Source organism: Corythoichthys intestinalis, chromosome 22, assembly GCF_030265065.1.
Source record: "Corythoichthys intestinalis isolate RoL2023-P3 chromosome 22, ASM3026506v1, whole genome shotgun sequence".
Taxonomy (NCBI): domain Eukaryota; kingdom Metazoa; phylum Chordata; class Actinopteri; order Syngnathiformes; family Syngnathidae; genus Corythoichthys; species Corythoichthys intestinalis.
The window spans coordinates 35,533,538-35,551,321 of record NC_080416.1 but is presented as its reverse complement, the minus strand read 5'-3'; the positions used below and the strand labels follow the sequence as shown (position 1 = coordinate 35,551,321).

At 39.2% G+C, this 17,784-nt stretch overlaps 1 protein-coding gene across 3 annotated transcripts in view; it reads left to right on the top strand.

The window, feature by feature from the left end:
* Positions 1-17,784, top strand: part of LOC130910394 (gastrula zinc finger protein XlCGF57.1-like) — a 71,123-nt gene that overhangs the window by 33,208 nt on the left and 20,131 nt on the right. The window contains exon 3 of one of the 3 annotated variants that reach the window (XM_057827642.1): positions 15,641-17,410. The exons of the other annotated variants lie outside the window; for them this stretch is intronic. Within the exon in view, the coding sequence (XP_057683625.1) occupies positions 15,641-15,672 (32 nt within the window). The 3' untranslated portion in view covers positions 15,673-17,410. Of the gene's footprint in view, positions 1-15,640; positions 17,411-17,784 lie in introns of those variants that run through there. 3 annotated transcript variants of the gene reach the window in all.

The window sequence follows — 17,784 nt, the reverse complement described above, 5'->3', positions numbered from 1 at the left end:
CCTTCCGGTCCCCGCGCTATACCGTTTCACGCGTTCGACAGCGTTCAGTGTCACCATGAACGTCTTATAGTCGTTCAGCGTCGCCCCGCTATTCACTCCCACCTCTCTGGCTTGGCAGGGCCGCGAACCCGCGCGCCGACGACACTTCCCGCGCTACTGATAACGCTAAACCAAAAATATACCGGAATGTTCACTCAATTTGTCGAGTAATACGTAAATTCCAAAACAACACAATCCCAGTATTACTCAAGTCAATTTACCAAACAACAAATTCTCAGTATTACTTAATTACAATGGCCAATTTCAATCAATACTAATCAATTTATCAATACTATTAATCCTGTCCGTGACGCCATAATTGTTTTGAAACAATTCTGATACTGCTTATGATCAATCACAGTATCAATGAAAATGAATAGTAGCGAGGCTGATACCCAATCACCAGGCTACAATGGGTTAACTTGTCTGTTATATCCAATCAGACAAGTATTCTTTGAGTAGACACTGCTTATAATCAATTACAGTATCAAATAATATAATAGTCACAACTCATAATCAATTGCTATGACTTATTATTAACTTCAGGATCGCGGATCGTCGGCGACTTACATGGACAGCAAACAATAACACTTCACTGCGTTAAACAAGCGGCACATTTTATTTAACCCACAGTATAAAGTGTACAAGCAACAATTGTATTTCAGCTCATAGATTACATGCAATAACATAAATCTCATTACCGTGTGCTGGAAGGACGGAGAGCCGGGCGTCCTCAGTAATAGTGAGCGAAGAAATACCAAGGCTGGGCGACCGCGCGTAATCCCACAGCAGACTCTAACCCTACCTGCCCCCGTCGCTTCTTTATAACAAGTTTCGCGCCTCGTAACTTCCCCTCCCGTTCGAGTTTCACACACGGCGAGAATAATTGGCCTCCCTTAGAAGTTTCGTATGGCCGTTAGCCTTTTGGGAATCCTTACTCCCTTCTTTTGATTTAGTGGTCAGGCCGTACCTGGGGATCCTTACTCCTTCGTTTGACCTAGTGGTACCTCGGGGCTTTTGACTTAGTGGTCCCTAGGGGCCTTTGACTTAGTGGTCAGGCTGCCCTTAAGGTTAAGAACAACACATTCCCTTTGAGATACATTAAGGTACACTATTTTGCGAAGTCAGCTTGATGGGTTGAAAACAACACATTCCAATATTCCCCTTCAGGGGGCATTAAAAAAAAACAAAAAAACTTGAACATTTATTGTTCATTGAACAACCAATGAACATTTTTGAGTGGTTGAAGGTGAAAAAAATTCATAAATGACTTAGTTATTACACTTCAAAGGAAAAGCTATACTTTGGACAAAATGAAAAGAATTTTGATTCAGAAAACTGCCATTGTGTAAAAACTGGGCATGCATAAAAAATTCTGTTATGACTTATTGACTTATTCAAGCCTCTAACTATGTCATATGAAATATTCAAATTAGACATATATATATATATTTATATATGTATATATTTTTTTGTGGGGGGGCTGCAGCTATCAAATATTTTAGCTGTCGATTAATCGATGGACTGTTAGTTCGAATAATCGAGTAATCGGATAAGGAACATGAAAAATTTAAATACCTGAGCTGAGCCTCAAACGGTATAAAACATTTTTTTTTAAATGAAGATCTATGTACAACACAAGAACAATTGGCTAACTTACATAGAAAAAGTCAGCTAGCTTAAATGCTATAAAATGCTAAAAGTTTTTTTACAATGCTCTTTAAAAATGGTTGAGACACATATTCCCACAAAAAAAACGGCGAAATATACCTATAAACTAAATTATGAATGCATTAAAAAACATTGGCTCAAACAAAAACTTAGCTTACGTTGGTCTTAACAGTATTTGGATTCAGCCGTGTGAAAAAAGGCAGACCAGAGGGCAGTGTATCCACCCTAATCAATAAAACTAAATACAAACACTTTCAAAATAAACCATTACAACGGCACTTAAATTAAACGAATACTCGAAGCAACAACATTTTATTTGAATCTTTTTTTCTAATGGAATACTCGAGTTAATCGATTAATCGTTGCAGCACTTATATACGTAGATACAGCATAGTTCGTTTTGCTATTAGAATAATACTGCTATTAATGTCCATAGGGGCATAGTTCGTTTTGCTGTTAGAATAATACTGCTATTAATGTCCATGGGGCATTAAATAAATAACTGTAGGTCTGATGCCAATGAACATTTTTGAGTGGTTGAAAGTGAAAAAATATGCATAAATGACTTAGTTATCACACTTTAAAGGAAAAGTCATACTTTGGACAAAATCACAAGAATTTAGTCAAAATAAAATAACACCCACGGGGGAGTGCGGGGCTCTCTCCGAAGAACTTTCATTTTGTGGCATTCGTTCAATCCGTTTAGTCTTTATGTGATGGAGTGTCCGATCCTTGTTATTTGACTATATGTCTGACTCGTTTTGACATCCGCACATCAGCGCGAGTTAAAATATCTTATGTGAGCAGGAGGGCAATTTTTTACACCCTATATCACGCATTAAAATCACTCACCTTTCGGCGAAATTCGCCGTTTTGAAGTCAAAAGGGTAATCTACGTGAATTGTGTAGATCGAGGAGAAAAATTTTAGGGGGGGTCGTAATTCCATCTAACTGACAAATTGTTTCATTGAAGTTGCAAAGCCTGTCGCCATATGCAATGAGTCCATTTGTCGCAAGGTAAAAAAAAAAAAGAAGGCGATAATTTTCACGGCTGCGTTTTATCACCGCGTGCCTGCGTGCATGCATACATTTGTGCGTGCGTGTAAATGACATACAAGACTCCAGTTCATTTCACAGATTATTATTGGTAATCAACACACTGTAGGATTACAGTTCAGATATACAAAATAATAACACTGTAAATGTTAGCATTTCTATATTGAGACTAACGGGGGGAAAAAAGACAACCTACTTTAGCCTGCTATAAAACATTGCCAGTCTTTTCCAAAATGCAAACTTGCGGTTGAAAGGTGACACTTCAAACATTAAAATCGCTGGTTAACAGCATTTGCAACGACAAAATGAAAAAAATGAAAAAAAAGCAATGACGAAAAGTGTTTTTTGCAAAGTGTGAAGCTGTTAGTGGTTTAGCGAACGTACGTCCGGTGAACATTTCAAAATAAAAGCATGTCACATTCATATAAATAACAATTTCTGGAGTTAATCCCACATACTTCAGAATTAATCCTGTAATGTGTACAGTGCCTTGCAAAAGTATTCGGCCCCCTTGAATCTTGCAACCTTTCGCCACATTTCAGGCTTCAAACATAAAGATATGAAATTTAATTTTTTTGTCAAGAATCAACAACAAGTGGGACACAATCGTGAAGTGGAACAGCATTTATTGGATAATTTAAACTTTTTTTACAAATAAAAAACTGAAAAGTGGGGCGTGCAATATTATTCGGCCCCTTTACTTTCAGTGCAGCAAACTCACTCCAGAAGTTCAGTGAGGATCTCTGAATGATCCAATCTTGTCCTAAATGACCGATGATGATAAATAGAATCCACCTGTGTGTAATCAAGTCTCCGTATAAATGCACCTGCTCTGTGATAGTCTCAGGGTTCTGTTTAAAGTGCAGAGCGCATTATGAAAACCAAGGAACACACCAGGCAGGTCCGAGATACTGTTGTGGAGAAGTTTAAAGCCGGATTTGGATACAAAAAGATTTCCCAAGCTTTAAACATCTCAAGGAGCACTGTGCAAGCCATCATATTGAAATGGAAGGAGCATCAGACCACTGCAAATCTACCACGACCCGGCCGTCCTTCCAAAATTTCTTCTCAAACAAGGAGAAAACTGATCAGAGATGCAGCCAAGAGGCCCATGATCACTCTGGATGAACTGCAGAGATCTACAGCTGAGGTGGGAGAGTCTGTCCATAGGACAGTTGTACACTGCACAAATCTGGCCTTTATGGAAGAGTGGCAAGAAGAAAGCCATTCCTCAAAGATATTCATAAAAAGTCTCGTTTAAAGTTTGCCACAAGCCACCTGGGAGACACACCAAACATGTGGAAGAAGGTGCTCTGGTCAGATGAAACCAAAATTGAACTTTTTGGCCACAATTCAAAACGATATGTTTGGCGTAAAAGCAACACAGCTCATCACCCTGAACACACCATCCCCACTGTCAAACATGGTGGTGGCAGCATCATGGTTTGGGCCTGCTTTTCTTCAGCAGGGACAGGGAAGATGGTTAAAATTGACGGGAAGATGGATGCAGCCAAATACAGGAACATTCTGGAAGAAAACCTGTTGGTATCTGCACAAGACCTGAGACTGGGACGGAGATTTATCTTCCAACAGGACAATGATCCAAAACATAAAGCCAAATCTACAATGGAATGGTTAAAAAATAAACGTATCCAGGTGTTAGAATGGCCAAGTCAAAGTCCAGACCTGAATCCAATCGAGAATCTGTGGAAAGAGCTGAAGACTGCTGTTCACAAACACTCTCCATCCAACCTCACTGAGCTCGAGCTGTTTTGCAAGGAAGAATGGGCAAGAATGTCAGTCTCTCGATGTGTAAAACTGATAGAAACATACCCCAAGCGACTTGCAGCTGTAATTGGGGCAAAAGGTGGCGCTACAAAGTATTAACGCAAGGGGGCCGAATAATATTGCACGCCCCACTTTTCAGTTTTTTATTTGTTATAAAAGTTTAAATTATCCAATAAATTTTGTTCCACTTCACGATTGTGTCCCACTGGTTGTTGATTCTTGACAAAAAATTAAAATTTTATATCTTTGTTTGAAGCCTGAAATGTGGCGAAAGGTTGCAAGGTTCAAGGGGGCCGAATACTTTTGCAAGGCACTGTAAATCCTATAATGCTACAGAATTCAGATTCTACACTAAGAATAGCTTTAAAATCACAACCTTTTTGAAAAATATGGTTGGCAATAATATTATAATTATTATAATACAATTATATATAGTAGTATATTATAATAATAATAATGCTAGGTTTTTCTTTTAAGAATTGTTTTGAGTCATGTTGGAAAGACGAAGTCAGTGTTCTGAATCTGTTTCCATTCCATTCTTTTGCACTAGTAAATGCTATCAACATTTGACCCCAACATTTATGTGTGATTGTTATTTACATGTTTATTTGTACTTTATTAAAGAATTTAAGTGTTCCAAAATGTTTTTGTGAATTAATAAGCGTCAACAAAAATGTCATTGCTAAATTAGAAATGAATTTTTTTTTTTTTTTTTTTTTTTTTTTTTTAGTCGACTAATCGTAAAAATAGTCGGCTGACTAATCGAGAGAAAATTAGTCGTTTGGGACAGCCTTACCGGAACATATTTCCTCCACACCCTTCTCACCTTTTTAAACCCTGGCCCATTTTCATGTCTGCTATATGGAAGCATGTCGCGATATGCAATAATTCCATTTCAGCACGGTAAACAAAAATGAAGGCGGTAATTTTCCCCGCTGCAATTTATCACCCCTCGTACAAATGCGTGCGCGTGCGTGACAGATGTGCGGTAGACGTGCTGTTAAAAGTTTGGCTTCCTTATTTCCAGCTTCGCAATATGCTGTGACGAGGATTCAATCTGTTTTGTTGACTTCTGGGTATGTTCGTTTTACACATTTGAGTCCGATTGACCATCATTCAATGGATGGAGGCGGGGCCGAGTGCACAGTCGGCGCACAGCAATGAGCGAGCAAAGTGAGGAAGACAAAAAGGGAAGGAAAATCCTGATTTCCAAGCCAAACACCACAGCCCCAGTGTGGAAATATTCTTTAGTTTACACTGCTTGGTCAGCAAACTGCATCACAACAAGCGGAACCTTCCTCGTCACGTCATTCAACAATTACAGAGGTGTTCGCTTGACGTGTGAAATACAAACGAGACAGCGCAAAATGATGTTCCCTCACAGAAAGTGTAGTCCGCTACAATGCTGAAGAAATGGGACTGTTTTACCTCTGTTTAATGTTGTTTGAAAATTATTGAAGCCAATTTTTTGTTACTGCTACTTTATTACTCTATTTTCTCTGTTGTGGAAGTGCAATTGTTTGTGGAACTGCGACTTTTTACCTATGCGCCTAAATGCTGAAGTTATTGAAGTGCAATTTAATTTAAAATGTCTTGAAAAAGACATTTTATTTATTCTGTGTTTCTGTGTGGTATTACTGCTTTTTTCTGCTTAATGGAGGCATGGTCTATTCTTTTTGGTTGTGATTTCTTAAGTATTTATTAATTTTAGAGTAAATATTGCATTAAATGGGTGTACTTGATCTATTAATTTATACTGTATTCTCACTGTGTTTTAGTAAATTGGTTTAAAAAAAAAAATTGGGGTTGGGGGGGCAATACTATCGCTATAATTTATGATGTATCGCCGACTAAAATTTATTATCGTGACAGGCCTATCTATAAGCAAGTTAAATGGTGTCATATAGAGCTGAAACGAATACTCGAGCAACTCGAGTAACTCGAGTTTAAAAACTGATCCGAGTAGTTTTATTCACCTCGAGTAATCGTTTATTTTGACAGCTCTAAGCATCACGTTTTGCTCGGACTACTTTTAATGCGGGACAACGCGCTGATGTCACGTGCGTAGAGGAAGAAGCAAAAAAAAAAACTTACTGCAGCCGACAACCGCTACAAACGACGCCGACGTTGCTAAATACTAGCCCGCACATGCTACATTAGTTGCAGCTAGCGTCTGGTAAGTCTCATAGAGATCACATGTATGTTGAACTAGATGCGCAATGACAGACTAGGCCGCGTCTGGGCAGCGTTAGCAAACAGCCGCCATCTTAAAGCAGTAGAGCGCTAAGCGCTAATAAAAAGCGCTAAGCGCTAATATATAAGGTTAACGTTACTGTCACTACTAGCTCATCTTACGTTAGCCCTGCGGAGGGCTAGGTTTCAATCAATTAAAACCACTTTCGATGCGTGGCTAACGTGTCTTACATACAGGCTTTAACATAACATAGCGTTGTGGAGTGATAAGGGTGTCAAATAAAAACTCAATAATGCTAACTATCAATTTTAGCTCAGTAGTCATTGCTGGATAAAACACCAAGTAGCACTAGTCCCTAATGTGCTCCAATACAGCCTGTATCATACATTTATTTTGAACAGTGCAAAAACTCAAAATCCTATCAGGACCTTAACTAGAACTTAAAAATGGCTTGACACAAATAGAAATTCAATTGAAAAACGTGGGGGAAAATCCTAACTTTTAAGTGATGTGTGTTATCAAGCGTAAAGGCATTTTTAGGTGTGTGTATATATATATACATACTGGACTGTCTCAGGAAATTAGAATACACAATATTCTAATTTTTTGAGACAGTCCTGTGTATATATACAGGACTGTCTCAGGAAATTAGAATACACAATATTCTAATTTCCTGAGTCAGGAAATTAGAATATTGTGTATTCTAATTTTATATATTGTAAATAAGATCTAAAGGTTTTTTGAGTGAAAGCAGTGAATTAGTCTTTTTTTTTTTTTTTAATTCTAGTTACATCTGAGATGCAATTGTTCGCTGTTTTCAACAATATACATAAAAAATAAAGACATTGATTGACTGAAAATGATAAAATGTCTTGTTTTCTCATGTAAATCTATAATTGCTCTTCACCTAAAAATATATTTGTTTTATCCGATTACTCGATTAATCGATAGAATTTTCAGTCGATTACTCGATTACTAAAATATTCGATAGCTGCAGCCCTAGTGTCATACTTGTATAGTGCTTTTCTACCTCTCAAGGTACTCAAAGCGCTTTACACTACATTGCCATCTACCTACTGGTGACACAGCACCAGGAGCAATGCGGGGTTCAGTATCTTGCTCAAGGATACTTAGGTGAGTTCATCAGGGTGGAGAATCGAACCCACAACCTCTGGGTTGGGGGAGGGACAACTCCACCACTGAGCTACGCCACCCCCAAAGGATGGGGCCGCCACCCCCAAGTTAAATCATGTGTGCTAAAAATAGACATTTTGAGACCTTTGACAGAGTTTCTCATTTTAAAAACAAGTTTTGGACACACAGACCGATACATATTAAATAACACTTCATAAAGAATTTCGCAACAGAAAATTTATTCAAATCAACAAAGGGGAGATATTTGGCCAATTTTAACTCCCATTAGAAACACGGTTATACTCTAACGTCGTTATTAACAACACTGATGGTGACCCAGTCTACACGACTGTAGATTGTTAAATTACTCGGCTACCTACAAATGTACAAATGTAAAAATCTCCAGAGAACAAGTAAATTAGTTTAGCTGACATGCCTTATTGACTAAATAATTGAACATTTAAGCTATTAACCATCCTGCCTCGAGATGGAAAAATTCAATTTCAAGTTAAGTTCACATCTTATGCAACCAAGATTTTTGTGTTTTTGTGAATAAAAGATGATTTATACTTTTGTGATCATTTCACTTATAGGAGCTTTTTTAAAAGTAAAGTATTTTGCAAAACTTGCAATAAAAATAAAGAATAAGGGCCAGCTTGGGAAAACGTTCCTGGCATTGATAGATACCAACCAGTGTTGTTTTCATTAACGATGATGATAACGAAAATATTTCGTCAAGGAACAATTTTTTCATGATGATGACGTCACGATGGCATGCTGGGAACGTGTATTGGGAGACTAAAACATAACGAGATGGATGCCAGTTGCCATCTGACGACACGAGAATGAGATGAAAATTAGTCATAAATTCACAATGTGTGATATTTTCTTATTGTATGTGTAGTTAGAACGCATTTAGCTGTGTATATTCGTGTCACTCATGTGACATGCTTGCCCCCCCCCCCCACTCGCCCCATACACAGGCTGAAGTGTGTGCCCATTTCAGGCTCCTTTTCTGAAACGTGTCAGGTGCTGCTTTGTAAGTTTTGTTTTCTTATCTTGGCTATGCCATGTTGCTCTAGCCTTAAAAGGTCTGTGCTGAGTGATCATCACACACTAAACCAGGGGTGTCCAAAGTTTTTGCAAAGGGGCCAGATTTGGTGCGGTAAAAATGTGGGGGGGGCCGATCTTGCAACAATACATTTAGCTAATTTTAGCAAGCCATTCTGTGTGTTACATTTGCTTTATTTTTTTTAATTGATAATTTCAACAGTATCGCAACTAGCCTTTGTGGCATTCTCTTTCGACTCTCAGGCTCTTGCGAAATACTGCTGCTGTGAAATTAAACTAGCTTCAAGTTGCTTCAATTTCTCGCTGCGTATCTTTCCTGTAATCCTGTCGTACATGTCAGCGTGTCTTGTTTGGTAATATTGCCTCACACTGAATTTGTAAAACAGCGACACAGTTGTTGCGTAGTTTAGTAATAAAATGGTCCAATTTCCACCTATCCTTGAAGCGTCAGCAGTCGCAGTCAACTTTTTTTTTGTTGTTGTTGATTGTCGTCATTTCAGAAAATTGGAAGGGTTACACGGGGTAAAGTTGCTTAGAGTGCTGCTGCCTTTTAGTGGGTAAATTTAGTGTGTAAGCTACTTCAAATGCTGGTAGCAGTACTGCTGACCAATTTATTAAGTGTGTGCGGGCCAGACGTGATTGATTTTAAGACCGAGGCTGGGAGCCAGATGAAATTTGACCACGGGTCGCATTTGGCCCCGGGCCGGACTTTGGACATGTCTGCACTAAACTAACTTGAAGCGTTAGCATGATTGTTGTCACCGATTACTTAAAGTAATTTAATTACTGATCACGCCTCAAAAAAGTAGTCTAGTTACCTAACCGATTACTTCATTATCAAAGTAACTACGTTACTTTCAAAGTAATTTATCAGTTACTTTTTACCAATTTTTCGCCCTTTGCTGCCTCAACATAGGAACAAGTATTTGATATTTGATAAGTATTTGTTGTCGCCACTGTAATTGACTTTCAGAGAATTGAATTTAAAGGAGATCAGAATTTTTCACATAAGGCTTAAAGTGCATATGACACGAAAAAGCATGTTTATTCCATAATACACGCGGTATTTTATGCTCCTGAATGATATGGACCGCTTGGATGTGTGTGGAAGCGATCGCTATGTTTATTTAGTTTTTTTAATCCCGCGCCATGAAAATGAGTGACTTCCGGCTCCGGTCTTCACTATACAGCCGTACTGTTGTGTATGAGGACTAAGGATTCAGCTGATTTTGCGGATTAATACGTTTATTTTTCGCATCATGCCAGCCAAACGGCTGCAGAAAAATCTTGCTTTATTGACCCTACTCACCGACGTCACAGAATGACGTATCGCTGTATCCGGCCGCCATATTGTCCGTCGCTGTTTAGCCCTATTCTCAATGGTTTCGATTAGTCGTTCAGTTTATAGAGCAATTCATAGAAGCCCCAGTGCTTTCAGACGCTGTAAACTCATTGGATGCGTTGCATAGAAGGTGTTATGTGGAAAAGCTTCAGTCTATCCATTCGCCAGATCCATATTTGATGCCTAAATCGATATTTTTCGACCCGCTGTCTTCGCCCTCTCTGCCTGACATCTGCTACCCTGATATCTACAACTATCTTTTCCACAGAAACTCGGCCTATTCTCACGAAACTTTGAAAAACATTAAGAGCAGCACTCTAAGCAACATTACCCTGTAGGGCTGGGCGATATGGCTTTAAGTATGTATCACGATAAATTGAGCAGATTTACCTCGATAACGATAAATGACGATAAATTCGCCCAAGCGGACTGTTATACTGTATAATTTGGAAATTTGAATCAATGCATGGAATACAAATCAACCGTTTCTCATTAAATGTATTTACCAGCTTTCAATTTAACAATTGCACATGCAGTTTAAACATTAAGTCTTAAAAAAAATCTTGCAAACAATAAGAATTCTAGTGTGAACATTTATAACAGCTTGTATGACTTGAAAAATGTACAACATTATAATCAATATGACGATTGTGCAAACATGTCATTCTAACACAAATGACTTGCAGCTTTAACAGTACATTTCAGAAAACTTATTGGTAATGGCTGCTGTGACATAATTATTCAACACAAGTGTTTACGTCAAGGTTTCATTTTTCTTTTTCCAGAACATTTTTAATACATGCACCCCCCACACAGACACAACCAGATTAAAGCTGTATTGCTCTGATGCCACTGAAACATTTAGGGTTTTATGATGGCAGAATAAAGCAAACACATACAGAAAAATAGCTGTGGCCATTATTATATATAGGCTTCACTGTTGGATTATACTTCATGCTGAGTGCTTTACCATCATGAAAGCTTTCAGAGAAATCACACAGAGATGCCAAATAACGCGACATAATGATTGCTACATGAAGTCCGTGCCCAGTTTACTCATTAATTTCAGCCGTTTCGACAAGGTTAGAGCCGCTATTCGACTCCATCACGTTCATTTGTAGCCGCTGTTAGCCGCTAGTGTTAGCCTGTGGCTTGGCTACCAGAAGAAAGCTCTGAAAGCATCCTCTCCTGAAATCGTGCGAACCAGGGAGGACAGCGGGTGAAAGCCCGTCTGGAACCTGCCAAAAGTTTACTTAATGTCGGGGGAAAGTTTGGAGAAGCTAACTTAAGCCCGACTCCATCCCGTTTACTTGTAGCGTTAGCCGCTAGCATTAGTCTACCGGGCTTCTGTTTGTTTGGCTTCCTGAAAACCACGTGACTCCATACGTAAGCACACTGTCTGCTTTCTTAAAGGGGAATGAACATAGCCGAACAACACAGAGTCAAAGCGGGATGAAAAGATGGTTTTCTTTTATTAATTTACCGAATTTACCGACATGGTCAAAATTATGTCGGTCATCATGAAGAATTTCAGTAACGGTAAATTTTCGGTTTACCGCCCTGCTCTATTACCCTGTGTGATTTCTAAAATGGCGACAATCAAAAAAATTTAAAAAGGTGACCGATGGCCGACGCTTCAAGGATAGGTAGATATTGGACTACAGGGTGACCCAAAAAAAAGTTTACACTGCCATAATACAACTTAAATGCCATGTTTATTCATCTTAGAATTAGAATTTAATCACAAATTATACATTATTGTAAAGAGCATGTACAGTACACTCTATTTTTCAATGTGTCCTCCCTTAAGTGTCACAACAGCCTCCAGGCGCCTGCGGAACGCTTGACAGGTCTTCTTTATGTAGGATGCTGTCATCTTTTCCCAAGATCTAACAATGGACCTCTCCAAGGCTGCCACAGAAGTTTGTGGCTTCTTACAGGCACTGTCCTCCACAGTTGCCCATATGCTATAATCCAGGGGATTGAGATCTGGACTCTGGGGTGGCCACATATCACCTTGTCAATCAAATTTTTGGTCCGCACAGATCGGCACTTCCAGACCCAGGTTTTCGTGAGGCTGTTCCAATATCTTTCAGCTTCTTTTTAACTTTGTAGACTGCACATCTGGATATTCTCAGATTTGCTGCAATCTCAGTAGGTGTCAGACCGGCACGCAGCAATTCAGGTACAGCTAGTTTTCTTCATTTTCAGCAGAAGCACAGGAATTGTAGAGACGAGAGATTACCAGCTGCATTGAGTGACCTTAATGAATCACTTAAGCATGACAACCTATTTACTGGACTGTCTCAGAAAATTAGAATACACAATATTCTAATTTCCTGACTGTCTCAGGAAATTAGAATATTGTGTATTCTAATTTCCTGAGACAGTCCTGTATATATACACAGGACTGTCTCAAAAAATTAGAATATTGTGTATTCTAATTTTCTGAGACAGTCCAGTAGATATGTTTCAATGGCTTTTAAACAAGCAGTCAACTGAGTGTAAACTTTTTTTTGGGTCACCCTGTATTTCTTCAATAAAACACACAACAACTGTGTCTGCCTCATTCGCAAAGAGACAGTCGCTGTTTGCAAAGAGTTCGATGTGACGCGATAATAACAAGACACGCTGACATGCGCGACAACATTACAGGGAAGATACGCAGCGAGAAATTATAGCAACTGGAAGCTAGTTTAATTTCACAGCAGCAGTATTTCGCAAGAGCCCGAGTGTCGAAAGAGAACGCCACAAAGACGAGACTGTTGAAATTATGAATTAAAAAAAATAATAAAGCAAATGCGACACACAGAAGGGCTTGCTAACATTTGTTTAAATATATTGTTCTATGTAAATCAGCCAAGGTAGCCCCCTGCATTTTTACCACACCAAATCTGGCCCCCTTTGCAAAAGGTTTGGACACACCTGTTTAACTGATGATCCGTAGACAAGGCCAGCTTCTTTCACTTGGTACCAGCTAAATATTATTCAAAATGTAATGATGGTGGAAGAAATAAGCATCTTGAATTTGAAACTGTATGTTGTCGGCGATTAGCCTCGCAATGATCTTAATTGTGGTTGTCAGCCCAAAACCCTCTAAATATATATTAAATGCATCTTACCAGATATAAAATGACTACTACATAATCCGTGGTAATCGTTTGGAGCCCAGTTTTCTCGTCGAATTGCAGCATTCCATCTTGCTCTCCTCTCCGGGTCTCTCGGAATACGGTAGAACTTCAAGTCTCTCCGTCTATCTTCTCTGTTATTGCAACCGACCGCCACACACGCCTTCACCATTTTGATTATTAATGTTAACGATTATTAATGTTTAGATAGCGGTAATGCGTCAAAACGACGAGTAGACGGACAATATGGCGTGTGGGCGTGGTTGTGACGTCATGTGAGTAGGGTCTATAAGGGAGAGGCGTGGGCGCCTTTTTGGAGTTTCAAAATGTTCCCATTCACCGTGGATATCGGCCAAAACAAACCCTACTACTGTGGGACCATTGGACTTAGAAGGAAGTGAGAAAACATTTTGTTTTATATTATGTCAAATACGTATACAGCGATTACAAAGTAAACACTACAAACTTTCTTTAACTAAAGGACTACTTATATTTGATCATTGATAGGCATGTAAAAAGCTCTCCTCATGCACATTAGCTGCACGTTAGCTGCACAACAACTGCAGCCGCCCTCCTCCGGGGAACGAGCTGTAAATTGCTCTCCGCCGGGCGGTTTGCCGATCCGCGAAGACAATCGTCAACCCAGTCGTCACATCAAATAATCCGGGCTAGTTATGTGTGATTTTCCGTTTCGAAGATTTTGAAACATCACTCGGTTCGGGTTAGCATGTCGGCTAGCTGTCACGCCTCTTGGTTTGTTTACATTCTCCAAAGCTGGGGAAGGGAAATGACATAAGCCCGATTTAGGTGTCATATAATATCGTTCGGGAGGTGCGACAGTAAAGGTGAAATCGACAGTTTTGAACATTACGGAGTAATTTTGCCATGTTGTCCTGAATAAGTGCATTTTTATTATTCCATATTCCATTTAGCACAAGACTGTTATTTGTCATGACCATGCCATTTATTTAGCAATTGGGGAAAATACTTGGATAAAACGAATATCCTGTAAAAATATTGAAGTAAAGAGACAGAAACAATGTTATTTTGCACCTCTCTTCGTCGCGTTTTCCTCGTTGTGAATAGTTCCCCCTCGACGGGCTGACTGCTCCTTTCTCAAGCCATTTATTTAGCTATTGGGGAAAAATACTTGGATAAAAAGAATATCCTGTAAAAATATTGGAGTAGAGAGACTGAAACAATGACATTTTGCGGCTCTCGTCGTCGCGTTTTCCTCGTTCTGAATACTTTCCCCTCAATGTGCTGAATAGTAAAACCAATGAGCCCAGTCTCCCGGTGATGTCATCCACCTGTTGGGGATGCCAGAGCCCTATAATGGTAGGCGTGGCTAACCGACAGATTAAAAGACTAATTTCTCGTCATCTGCGTTTTGCTAAATTATTGTATATAGTCGAATCGTCTCAAAATATGATTCTAATTCATATAATAATGCTATTTAAGACTTTTTTTCTCCTGTAGTATGCTCTTTAATCTTTGACTTAGCCTTCCATGCCCAACAGCATCACTGACCCACCCCCATACTTCACAGTGGGTATGAGGTGCTGTCTACACACTAGGCATGTGCCGGTATCAGATTTTGACGGTACGATAACCGTGAGCAAAAATACCGCGGTTTCACGGTATCACGGTATTGCAATTATAGCTCCAAAATTTTGAGATGTATGGGGTTTAAAAAAAAAAAAAAAAAAAACTTTTTTCCATTGAACAGGTTTTTTTTCCAGAACATATTTGCAAATTGGAACATGAATATAATGTGAAAATAAATTAATGTGAAAATAAATAAATTAACAAAAAATAACAAATATTTCATATAAAATTAAAATAAATAGAACCTAGACTATACCCACAGCCAGAGCTCAAGTTGCTCAATAATAGAGCAAGAACAAAATAATTGCTATAAAAAAGTAAAAAAACTTCTAAATAAAATTAAAAATATATACTGTATGACTTTTTTTGAGGGGGAGAAGCTGAAGTTTCGCCATTTTCAGCCACTGTGTCAGCTCTCTTCTACATGATGTCATGCCTTCGTGTTAAAAAGAACAAAGAATTCATAAGTTAATAAGTTAGTTAAAAATGTAAATATTGTTGAGGTTTCAAGATTTCATCTAAAACAAAAAGTGAGGAGTGAGACCTCCTTTCGCAATTAGCAATCTTTGACGCGATCCTTTTCTTTTTTTCTCCCCCCCTTCATTCAAGCTTGTTTCTCACTCAGCGGCTGTGAGACATAAAACGTCGATGAAGCTGCTCTCCCAGCTTAGCCTAGGCTAACATTCGTCTTTGTAAGTTTTAGTTAGTTTGTATATTGAATTTGAAAGGAAAATGTATGTTTTGTTTTTGGCGACCTTTTTCATGGTGCTACTGCTATCCTGTTGAACCTGGAAAAATACAATTGTATAACGTTTTAAATGTATTCATTTGTATATTTCACCACGATTTGAGAGCTCAATAAATTGAAGAAAAGTACGCCTTGTGTTTCGAGGGTTTGTTTTTGGGTTTGCTGGCTGTTTAGCAGAATAGCGTCACTGACACTCACGGCAACAAACGGGAAGGGTGAGCGCTGCCGCACTAAGCCACTTCGGCTACATTTTGGCACGTGAAAAATAGCGAATACCGTACTAAGGTATGACGGAAAATTTTAGTGGTTTTGAAACCGCAACGTTTTCACACCACGGTAAACCGTGAAACCGGTAACCGGCACATGTCTACTACACACCAACAAGTTGTTTGGGTGGCATGCACGGAGAAAACCTTTCCTCACTCACAATCATAAACGCAAATGTCTGCAGTTCGCCAAGCGGTATTGGGGCCTCATCTGGGACCGTGTGCTTTGGTCAGATGAGACCAAGATTAAGCTTTTTGGTATCAAACACTCCAAGTGGGTATGGCGTGCCACGAAAGATGTGCATGCTGAAAAGCACCTCATACCCACTGTGAAGTATGGGGGTGGGTCAGTGATGCTTTGGGGCTGTTTCGCTTCCAAAGGCCCTGGGAACCTTGTTAGGGTGCATGGCATCATGAATGCTTTGAAATACCAGGACGTTTTGAATCAAAATCTGTTGCCCGAAAGCTGAAGATGGGTCGTCACTGGGTCTTTCAGCAAGACAATGACCCTAAACATATGGCCAAATCTACACAGAAATGGTTCACCAGACACAAAATCAAGCTCCTCCCATGGCCATCTCAGTCCCTAGACCTCAACCCCATTGAAAACCTGTGGGGTGAGCTGAAGAGGAGAGGACCCAGGTCTCTGGATGATTTAGAGAGATTCTGCAAAGAGGAATGGCTGAAGATCCCTCTTTCTGTCTTTTCCCACCTTGTGAAACATTATAGGAGAAGATTAGGTGCTGTTTTGTTGGCAAAAGGGGGTTGTACAAAGTATTAACACCAGAGGTGCTAATAATTGTGACACACATTATTTGATGTCAAATAAGTATTTCTTTATGTGGGATTTTTTCCCCACTGAATAAATGCACTTGTATTGAAGGTTGGATTATACTTTTTTTCCATTAACCCTTTAACACCGAACGTGTCGACAGCGACGCGTTTACGCATATCGTCTTTGAAGCGTCGTCACGCTGTAGTTAGGTCACCCACGTAACGCTGGTTGGTCTCATTTGAAAGTGCAGAAGTTGATGTCCACACCAGTTTTTATTTGAAGTCAATCGACCAAGAAAAACGGGAGATAATGTCATTTGAGTTTTATAGTTTTATTGCACCTATAAATATGCATTCAGACGCTGCATGGACCATGTATCTATCTCCATATTTCCATCATTTCTTGTCCTTTTTCAAAACCGAAACCAGCACAAAAGACTACATATCCCAAGAGCCGTTCAGATGTCAAGAAGGACGAACCGAATGTGATCATTTTTAATAAATTTCCCAACGAGGCGCCAACTAATGAAAGGGAGGCATGCGACGCAAGCAACGGCCGGTTGGTTTGAGCGAGCGACTTTGAAACGTGCAGAATGAATATAAAACTATATTTAGCGCAAGCTAATGCATTATTTAATTAACTCAAGGAAGAAGATGAGGCGTATTTGTTGTCTTTTTCTTTGCATGAGTCGGCGTCTCGGCGATTGGAAGTGACGGCAGCGCGCAAACGGCGAGAGTAGGCTGTGTGACGTTGTGTGTGACGCAGCTCCGTGACCTGTTCAAGCTTTATTGAGTGCGCAAAAAAAAAAAAAAAAAAACTTTATTGGGTCGCGTGTCTGAAAATTTTGAATTGAACTGAACTACTTGTCAATATTTTTTAAAATCCTTTTTTTTAATGTTATATATATATTTTTCTTTACTATAATCTTTTCAATTTTTATGTAGATGTGTGTTCGAGAAGCTTG